At 44.2% G+C, this 10,690-nt stretch overlaps 1 protein-coding gene across 8 annotated transcripts in view; it reads left to right on the forward strand.

Annotated features, from left to right (window-relative positions):
- The window catches only part of gse1b (Gse1 coiled-coil protein b), a 298,511-nt gene that overhangs the window by 255,114 nt on the left and 32,707 nt on the right, over positions 1-10,690 (forward strand). For 7 of the 8 annotated variants that reach the window (XM_066714073.1, XM_066714074.1, XM_066714078.1 and 4 more), the window contains one exon: positions 5,618-5,833. In XM_066714073.1, coding sequence (XP_066570170.1) covers positions 5,618-5,833 — 216 coding nt within the window. Of the gene's footprint in view, positions 1-3,890; positions 4,066-5,617; positions 5,834-10,690 lie in introns of those variants that run through there. The other variant, XM_066714079.1, reaches the window with a different exon arrangement.

Genomic DNA, 10,690 nt, shown 5'->3' on the forward strand with positions numbered 1-10,690 from the left:
CAGGGCAGAGACGGAGGCCTCTTTCAAAAGTCAGATGTGAATGTGGCTGAGCTTTATAACCTCGGAGCAAAAAAGGTCTGCTTACCCTAGTGCTTTACATTGTTATTGTCACTCTGTGTAGCTGACACCTCTGTCTGAGTAGCAGTGGTATTCAACAAGGGACTGTAAAACCAGCTCATGTAGTGCTGCAATTGCTCGTTGTACAGTGGTAAGTCAGGAAATACCTCATTGTCTTGTTTTTTTTCTATTGTGGGGATTTCATTAGTTCATTAGTAAGCATCCTAGATGATACCCAACAGATCACTACAAGAATTGTAATATCAAACATGCATTCATGGTCACAATGCTGTCCTGTGGGGGCTTTTGTTGTTGTCCAAACAGTCAGAGAATATTAACACACAAAGTCCCTACCTACCTTTTTCAAGTCAAGGCCTGCACAGTGGAACTCAGTCACCATGGGAAGGACTGACGCAGGAAGTTGTGTGACATGCTGTTGAGCGACAGGCCGGGTTAAACCTGGCCGACTGAAGCCCACCCCACCCTGGCAGCGCTCAGCCCTGTAGGGAATCCCAGTCACAGTGGGCAGTGACAGAGTCCAGAGCTCCAGCATCGTCTGGTCTGTACGACCCAGCCTGCACTTCTACTGGTTGAGCCGCTTCCAATGTATGTAAAATATCTCACGGCCTCTTCCAGCATGACGGGCTCGAGTTATCGCAAGCTGTGCCTTTCTGTGAACTCCGAAATCATTCATCTACTGGCTCCCAGCGTGAAGCACAGCTCTGAAAACGGCTCCAGTTAGTGCTCAATAGGGGAAAGGCCCAGACTAGATTTCCGACTGGTGCCCCATATCCTCTACACTGTGCAGGGCGGCCGTCTGTCTTTGGATGCTCTCGGAGTGGGAGAAAGCAGTCGGTCACATCCCAGTGTGAACCTCAGTGTGTCTCGGCCTGATTGCTTGGATAAAGACCGAGGGAGCCGGCGTAATCCCCGGAATGTATTCACGGCCTTGGAGAGCGGGGCCGGCTGGTTGTTTTAACAAGAGAACAGACAAATCCAATCTAGGTTAAAGATTAAACGTTTTACATTGCGCTCATGTTTATCAACCCAACGAAGGAGCTTGACAGCTACCAAAATACTGTTTGTGTTGTTTTTCGGTCTCTGTTTTCACAAGTCCCCAAGCAGTTTCCTGGCTGAAGCGGTGTAGGGGGGGTAGTTTGTAGTTTTTAACTCCTGGGGATCCAGCGAGAGAGGGTGTTTTTACAGCTTCCAAATGCCTGCATCGCGTTCGCAGCACCTACTGTTTAAAGTATCCAATTAGGCCTTAAGAGGTTTTCTCAGTAGAGCTTTATTTCAGATTACCAAAATCAACTTGGGCTCCTTGTAGACATTTTTGGGAGTGCCGGGGGGGGGTTATTGAGTTGGCCACTGGGCATTGAAGGCATTATTTTTAACAAGGGGATGTGGAAATAAAAATTACAACCCGAAAATTAGAATTTCGGGGGTTTGGTACCAACTGGAAATTGCCATCTCTGAGACAGCACAGATGTGAACACCTGTGGCTCCCCATCGATTGCTATTTCACGATCTTTAAAAGTTATGTTGTGTAACATTGTGGCTCAAGTCTGTTACTGTTTTCATTTGATTATGTTCGTCGCAGCACTGTTTTTTTTTTTTTTTTTGTTGTTTTAATTCATTTGAGGGCAGAACCATTGTCACCTTCAACTACAAATATAAGTCCCTACAGAGCAGCTGTTTGTGGAACTGATCTTGGTGTCAATCAGAAGTGAAGCCCACATTAGTCTGTGGAATTTTTCCATTGACATCTGTGCCGACAGTGACCTCTGCTGGGACGATCAGAGTAAAGAAAGGGGATCCTTCAGCTTCTCCATACCACTGCGTCTACTACTGTACTGCATAACACAGGAGCAACCAAAGAGTTTGAGATGCCAGGACAGAGAGAGTAATTTAATACTTTGGATTCCCCTGCAAAGGAAAACAAGACTCCAGCCTAATTTCAGTCAGGGAGTTGCGCTAATTATAGGTGACTGGTAATTACAGTGTCGTGCATGCTGTTATTTATAGGCGCTCGTCCCCAGCAGTGTGGAAACTAGTGTGTGTGCGCGGGGGGGGATAGGAGGGGGATGATTAAATGCGATCAGAGATCTTCCTGAGAGGCCCAGAGCAGTGTTTCCTGTGACCTCACAGACAGAAATAGTATCATACGCTTGTCAGTATCTTTATAAACTGTTGCCCCCCCATGTTACCCTGCAGAACTGTGGTTTGCAGCCTTATTAATTGTGTGGCCAGACATTCTGTGGGAATGCAGTCTTGTTAGTAGAGGGAGGGAGGGAGGGAGAGATAGGCAGAGTGTGTGGTGTGTTGCTTTTTTAGATAAACTTTCTTCTCACAAAGACTGTTTGGAGTCACTTCGGCACCGTTTAATGGAGTGCGCTCCTCAGCATATCAGTAAACAATTGAACAGCTTTTACATGTAGATGTCTAGTTTGTTTGTCATCTTTTGGACTCCCACAATTTAGGCCTGTTTGTGGAACCTGACTATTATATTACAATATTTAGTCCCAAATATAGAATCACCATCTACGTTGATGATAGCAGAGCCTTTTTTCTGTTGGATTTCTTTAATAATAAACCTGTCACAGCCCTGGTGTCTGTAAAATAACCATAGTAAGCAACCAAGTAATCACTGTCATGCTTTGTGGGACTTGTATTTCTCATAATGTTCTTTATGCTAGGTGTTTAAAACAACAACATGCAGTTGGCACCAAATATAATTAATTTAATTTAACCACTGGTTCATTGTGTTTTTATCCATCTGTTCATCTCAGTAGCAGCTCTTTTCTGTGCAGTACTGTACTGTGCTGTACTCCACTCCTGGCACTTTTCAGCAGTAATGCCCGCTGCCACTAGAGGGAGCTCTATCAGAATCATTTTACTTCCCTGTTTAAATGAACAGCAAAACATTTGAGACTACACACTGCTTTTAAAACGAAGACAGGGCGGGGGGGTGGAGTCTTTTTTTCCCCAGTCAGTTCAAAATGTGGCAAGGAAATTGTCCATTATTGTTTAAATAATTAATATTGCTATAGAATTGGCACACAGTAGTCTTTATAGCTTGGTGGAGACCGTTCTTATACACTGGCTCCTAAATGGAGACGTATGTGTGAAAGAAATGGTAAGGAATGTGTTTTTTGTATTTGAAAGAGAGGCATCTTTCAGTTGAGATTCTTAACTGTATATTAGAAAATTTATATAGACACACACACACTAGAATGGCACCGCTTTCATTGGCAACGTCCGGATATTTTCTGGCAACACAGTAAAAAGAATGTGGAAGATTTTACAAATGTAGACTAGCTGTTTAAGCAGTTATATTTTAATTAACCTTGGGCTAGAGATTGATTGTTTCATTTTAAGGGAGGTGGGTGCAGGGTTATCCTAATACAAGCCAGAACAAGTCCAGTGTGACCCCCCCCACTTCACCTCTTTGCCTCGACTCTGCCTCCAGCAGTGCAGCACTCACACAGTTCTTGGTAAAGCACAAATGTCACATTTTACCTCCCTCTCTCTTCTTCTTTTTTTTGCCTGAGCAGAGGAGGGGGGGTGGGGGGGGGTCAGATGTCGTGGAGAGGGCTGTTAAAAGGCCGCCCCTGCTCTTGCCCAGCAGCAGCAGCCTACACGCTTCTGTTATCTCACAACGGCTGAAGAATTATAGGTTGAGAGGGGAAGGGAAGGAGGGGGAGAGTGGGGGGGGGGGCGGAGGACGGGGGGGTTGGGGTCATGTGACATTGCAGCAGCTGCTAGGCCGAGAATGTCTGTTTTCAGTAGGAGAGAGAGAGAGAGATAGGCAGAGTGTGGTGTGTTGCTTTGTTAGATAAGCTCCAAACCGTCTTTGTGAGAAGAGAGAGTGAGAGAGAGAGAGAGAGAGAGAGAGAGAGAGAGAGAGAGAGAGAAAAAATGGTGTTTCCCTCGGCTTCCTTCAAGTGTTCACCTTGGCGAAACATGCAGAGATGGGCGACACAAATGGCTTCAGTCCTTTGTTGTGTAGTAAGAATTCTTGGATTTTATCATTTTCGAATGAAGGGAGGAGGGAGGGGGCCTATGGGGGGGATTAAGGATGAGCAGGGATTTTTGTCTAGTTAGCCGTGCTGTACTGTCAGTGTTTGTGTGGGTGGGCGGCTGTGTGTGGTGGGTGGCTGGTGTGTGTGTCTTCTATGAGATTGTTAGCGCTGGATTACACACAGAGAGAGAGAGAGAGAGAGAGAGAGAGAGAGAGGAAAAAGTTTTGTTTAAGGAACCGTGAATCAACAGCGTTGTGTTTTTGTTTGTTTTAAAGAACCTGAGGAAATGCCAGGGTTGTAAACTTCTGAGTTCAAATGCAGCTTCACATTGCAAACATGTAAAAGTCTTTTTTCGGTGTCCCACAGCCTATGGATTCGAGATGGTTGTATTTCTGTCCCGGTTACTCTGTACTGTGATCGAATTCACAGAAGGGTACGACTTTTCTTTATGACTTAGTGGTATAGGGAAAATGTCAAACTGCTTAACTTGACAATGAAACATGCTATTTTTGGTTGTGACTGTCTGCTGGCTTTTTTTTTTTTTTTTTTTTTTTGCAGTAACAAATCCTAAAGGTTCAGATTGTAAAGATCCTTACTGTTCTTGCTTTAAAAAATGCTTCAAGAAAGTTTAAAACAAGAGTGGAAAAACACTTTCCTCTTTTTTAAGGTATCATTGTTTGGTACACTGATTCAGAGCAAGTTTATGTATCCCTCCCTATGATATTTTTGGAAGCTACTCTGCTACTTAATAGCAGTGTTCAATTAATTGTCATCCTACTCTGTTGTGGCAGCAGTGCATGTGTATGTCTTAAACAAGGATTCCTCTTTTGACTGTAATCATCAGTGTCTTCTTTCACGGCCCAAAATGCTTCGATGAAAAATAAGGGCACTACTTATTGAAGGCACTCCATCCATCTTATAGAGTGAAAGAGAGAGCAGATCAAAACCGGCAAGATTTGACCTGAATATGCCTTGAAACAGTAGAAGCTCTGATTTATTTTTTTAAATGTGCCCAGACAAGGCGTACAGCATACTTGTGAAAGGTTGATTAATCAAAACAAACAAGAAAAGAATTCGGATGAATCAGTTCAATTTGTGAATCATGTGTGGTCATCCCCCTTAAAAATAAAAGGCTAGGCCTAGAGATCTGGGCTATATGGAGGTGTTTTGTATGCAATTGTTGCTCATAGACTGAACAAAGAGCCCAGAGATGTGAGTTGGGTCCCAGTCCTGGCTCTCACTGATGTGCTGTGTGACCTTGGGCTGGACACTTGACCTCAGTGTGTCTCTTTGCAGCCAGCTGTCACAGTCAAATAGAGACAAGGAACGAGGCTGTGTGGCATTTCAGCTTGGCTCCCTGCATATTAAAACAGAAACCACAATATTGTCAATGAAAATGTTAAAACTCCAATATTAAAATAGTTAGTTTTTTAATATGAACCCATGAGTGTAACTTTTTAAACCCAGTGTTCGGTTATAGTTCAGCCAAGAGATCCCTTTCACTGACTCGTACTTTTTCTCTTTCCCCTTTCTTTCAGGCATGAGCCATGAGCCAAAGTCACCTTCCTTAGGAATGATCTCGACCGCCACCCGGACCACCGCCACCGTGAGCCCCCTCGCCCCGTCTCCCCTCAATGGCTCCATCGTGCCCAATGGCAGCCCGGCTGCCAACAGCAGCCTCTCCGTCCAGTCGGCTCACTCGGGCTTCGCTGCTGCCCTGCGCAAACTGGCCAAACAGGCGGAGGAGCCCCGAGGTGAGACCCCTTCCTCAAACAACCCCCCCACACAACTGCCTGTGACTTCCAAAGCGTTTCCGTCTGAGGCGGACGGAGGGCATTCAACCTTCTTTATTATTAATCTCTTGAGTGAGTGCTTTGGCTACAGTGGAAAATAAGGGCCATGATATTAGTCACTTTTATGATGTCTTCTACTGATGCCGAAATAGATGGAAACCAGAACAGTATATTGCCAGCTCACTTCCTTGTGTTTCCTCCTGTACATTGACAGTAGTTAATCACAGAGGATTAATAATGCTAAACATGCTTAGAAACTATCAAATGTGAATGAAAGCATTTGAGATTTTGCACTCTGTTTCTGAGAAGCTTTTATATATATATTTATATATGTAATTTGCTTAGGGTTTGGCGATATCTTACATAACAGAAAAGTGGCAGAAGTCTCATTTAGTTTCAGGTTTGAAGCCTGTATTTAGTGTTGATTACTGCTGAGATGATATTGTTTTAAGGCAGATTGGATACAAAATTCTCGTTTATTCACAATGAAGAAATATATCTCCTGCTCTATCCAGGAAGGTGACATATAGTTAAGGAAAGATGATTAACGCAGTGCTGTAGATGTGGACTCCATTCCATTAATCATCGCCGGAGTGGATATTCTTACCACCCATGTATAGAGGATTGAAATGGGGTCTTTGAGTAATGAGGTTATGAAAACCGACATCTGCAACTGTGTTCGCGTCTTTCTGCCGTAGTGTGATTTTTATGTTCCATACTCTGATGGGATAAGAATGCTGTGGCGCTTAAGAGGAACCAAACCGACCCCAATATCTGTACACAGAAAATAAGCCTGGTTTTTGCCGATCCTTGATGTCTGCACTCCAAACCCTGAAATTCAATATTGTGGTGTGACAGCCTGTAGTCAGTCAGTCTTTTTTCTTTGTCTGATAATCCCTGTGTTGCTTTAGGTCTGTTTGTTTGAGGCCGTTGTGTTGTTGGCACTTTGTAAAGAAAAAAGACTGGAAGGAAATGGCTTGTAACACCTTCAAATTGCTTGTTTTCTCTTACTTTCATCAGTGGTATTAAACATCTGTGGGTTTATTTCTATTTTGCAAATTTACTAGGTGGTACTTGTTTATTTGTTCTGACATTTTAGTCTTTCTCGGTTGTTGTTTTAATAATCCTCATTATAAAACAGTGCCTGTCGTTTTTTCTGAAATGATGCACCATCGACGATGCCTACCTGACAGGCCGCATGCAAAAAGGCAGCTGAGCAATCTGCAGAGGTACCATCACTCGCGGTATCGTGTGCAAGCTCGGAGATGCTCTGAAATAGTGATGCTGTTCCAGACACTTCCCACATGGAGATATCCTGGGGGCATATTGAAGTACATTGTTCGCAGACGGATAAACTGGCAGCTGTTGAGGCCCAGGGACCCACTCGCATGCTTGCAAAGCCAGCCCCTCTGAGACTCCCTGCCTTTGGTGGCAGAACTGCAGAAGGCTCCATTTGTACCGCCACACTCACACCAACTCCCCCGGGAGAGAAATTTCAAAGCATGAAGTGCGCTGGTGTTGGTGTCTGTCACAAACCCAGTGAGCCACCCCTGAACCGCCTCTCTTAATCACGCAGCCTGCTGTCTAGAGATGCCCTTTTTTCCTCTCTTGCAGCCTGGTTATTCTGGGCTGGTTTTGGGTCCCTCAGCAGCACAGGGTACAGCGTGTGCCGTCTTTGATTTATTATACACACTACTGCAGAGGAAACCAAAATTCCTCTTTACCAACGTGGCTCTGAATAAACAAATAGGAATACAAATACTTTCATTTGTATTCCTTTCTTCTTTCCTCGACCAAGCCAGGGCCTTAGCGAGTTGCAAGGTGTTTTCTTGTTTGTTTTTCTACATCAGAGCCACTAGGTTTCTCAATCTTATGAAACCTCAAAAATGATTCTCAAATCCCCCAAATGACTTTTGCTGCACCTTGCAAGAATCAACACTTTGACCTACCCATGGATCTGTACAATCTATTGTGTTGTGGTTTAATTTATTGTTAGAAGCCACTTTCTACTAGTAATACATTGAAATATGATTTTTGTGATTTGTGGGTGTGTCAAGGTTGTGATTCGGACTAGTCCTAGGTTTCCATTGCATATTTAAGACCTGGACTGAAATGAAACTGCAATATGTAAGATTTTCTATTAAATCTAATGATGCAATACGGGATACTGTCATCCTGTTTCTTTATATGGCTGCAACATTGCTGATGGTCCATATAAAACTGTTGTCAAACAAATATTGCAAGCACTTGACTTCAGGCAGGAAAAATATAATTTTCTTCTGTTCCTGGCAGTCTTAGCAATCTATGTGGGTAGCTTGTGATATTGTTTATTTTCTATTTTTAAAGAAAAGGCCTTTTTTTAATGGCTGTGGGAGGCGAGTAAAAGCAGGTTATGGAGGAAGATGTGTTATAATTAAGTCATTTATTTATGTATTTATTTTAAAAAGCTTTTTGACCCTATTCAAAATGCCAGTGAAGTTTTCCATAGTCAGTGAATCATCCAGCTTGTAGTTCTGCCCTATGGCTTCTCTGCAGTCTGTAAAGGCGGATTGCAAAGGCTTTCTACTGTTGCCTTGTTGACGGAAACGGACATCTTTCAGAGAGAGGGACCATGGTCAGCTGCGGAGGTTTTAAAAGCACAGGATGGTTGGAGGGATGTTGTGTCGTAGAAGCACAAGATAACAGTACTGCCATCACTCTGCTGTGGAGTTCCTGCTCATGGTAATTTCTTTGTCATTTGTTTTTGTCTTCTCGAAGCAAACTGACACATGAGTAATCCAGCCACACTGGATTTTTCTAAACCCCTTCGGGCGCCTTACCAGAGTCCACCACCCTCCCCCAAAGCCTCCCTCCCCCGTGTTCAAATACAAGTGTGTTTCCTGGTTTGTATTGACTGAACAGCAATTGATCAGACACGTTATTTGAAGGGAGGAAAAAGGCAAGAGGTATCTGAGGGAGCATTGTCAAAATCTATCTATATTTATCTTGATATATGTAAAGACAAGCCTGCTGTTTACGAGATTTGAACTGCTTTTCATTGCGTTGGCTTTTCGGCACAGTACCTCAAATTACACACAAGATGCAGATACGTGGGTTTGTGTTAATGCTGAAACCTGCAATACACAAACACGTTTTATTCTTTATATTTATTGCATGTCATTGGCTCCAAAAGCCTCACTTCCCCCGGTGTTGGGGTAAAAGGTTTAAGGTGTTTCTGTCCTCTGTCAGCACACCCCTCCGCAACACTTCAGCGGAGAGGAGCCATCGTTAACTGGGAGAATTATCGCTATAAACCCCCCTTTCCAATGCCGTGTTGTGTGTCGGTATCTAATTAATTAGGCAGATCCATCAAGACAAAAGATTTTAAACTGCTCATCCATATCCCCCTTGATAACAGATTGAACAAATGTTTCTTAGCAGGGCTGTGCTGTATGCAAAAAAGAAAGAAAAAAAAGATCGAGGAGAGAGAGGAAGAAAACATTAAGGTGCCTTCCGGCTCTGATAGAGGTCATATAAAAAATAAAAAAAGATTTAAAGGTCTGTGCCCTAGAGGGGGTGTAGTGTTGTACGTCCAGAGGGGAGGTAGTAAAAAGAACAAGCGCACTGATCTTTGCCTGTGTAGCTCCCCATCTGTAAGGCAATCTGATCCCAGAGCTGCCCCTCGAGGAAGTGTCTGATTGTCCCCACTCAGCTAGCGCTCTCCAAGCCTCCCTGACCGACAGCCAACACTACACCCACACACTGCACACACAGCCTGTCTCCGGCTCTGCCTGTGTGTAGCACCCCCCCCCCTCCTTGATTGAAGATTAGAGAGGCTTTGTGTTGAGTTGCCGGTGCATGGCCAGCGGCGGCATATGGAAGGAGGATTGTCAGACCAGTGCTATGCACACCAGGTGTGAAATGGGCTGTTTAATTAAGTGCTGATGTTGTTCTAATGCAGGCCAGGGGGGCGAGAGACGATCCACTGTCTGCTGCCAGCGCACGGGCAATTGTGTGGCGTGGTGTGGGCGGCAGTTACGGCATCGCAGGTCGACACGGGTGATCACGCACAGAGGAAGTGTTGAGAGGGATGGTGAACGGTGGAGCCCGTTCAGACCACCGCTGTGCATTAATCACTCAGGCATTTTTTTGTGTTTTTTCTCTCCCTGCCCACTGCAGGAACGGGGGGCACTGTGCTCTATAGTACTCAGTTCTGTAATATCAGTTTAAAGGGAGCAGCCGACTGCAGATCCAGACAATGCTATTAGTACTTGTGATCTGGACTCCAGAGCTGTGCTGTAATAACGTGGTGACTTAAACAAGTACCTAGTTTTGTGCATCTGTGATGTTCCCTTTGTTGGCAGTGGAATATCATCTGAGGGGTCACACTGACACACTGAGTGTGTTTTATGAGTTGTTTGTTTTGGAAGATCAGAAAGCAAATACTGTGAGGAAGGTTGCAAAACATGAGGAAACCATTCTAGACCATGCTTGCAGAGGAGAGAGCAATTTAAATGTGAAGCAAGGACACATGCATGCTTCTGTACATGCATAAACATACAGGCATATCTACACATGCATCCACATACACATACACGTCTCATTCACTGCAGCTTACGAAGCCCAGTCTTGCGGCCAGCCTGCACTGAATAGATTTAAATAGTATTTGCATATCACAAAATGACACCAGTTTGCCGAAATTCAGATGGCTTGCATATTATTTAGAGTCCATCTGCCTGTGCAATTGTGCACCAGTAGCTGCCAGTGAAGCTTAAGGAGAGAAGAAAGCAGGGGGGGGGATGTTGGAGGATTGGGGACCAGGATAAGGGAGGGAGGAGT

This window comes from Amia ocellicauda, chromosome 9 (assembly GCF_036373705.1).
Source record: "Amia ocellicauda isolate fAmiCal2 chromosome 9, fAmiCal2.hap1, whole genome shotgun sequence".
In the NCBI taxonomy this organism is placed as follows: Eukaryota; Metazoa; Chordata; class Actinopteri; order Amiiformes; family Amiidae; genus Amia; species Amia ocellicauda.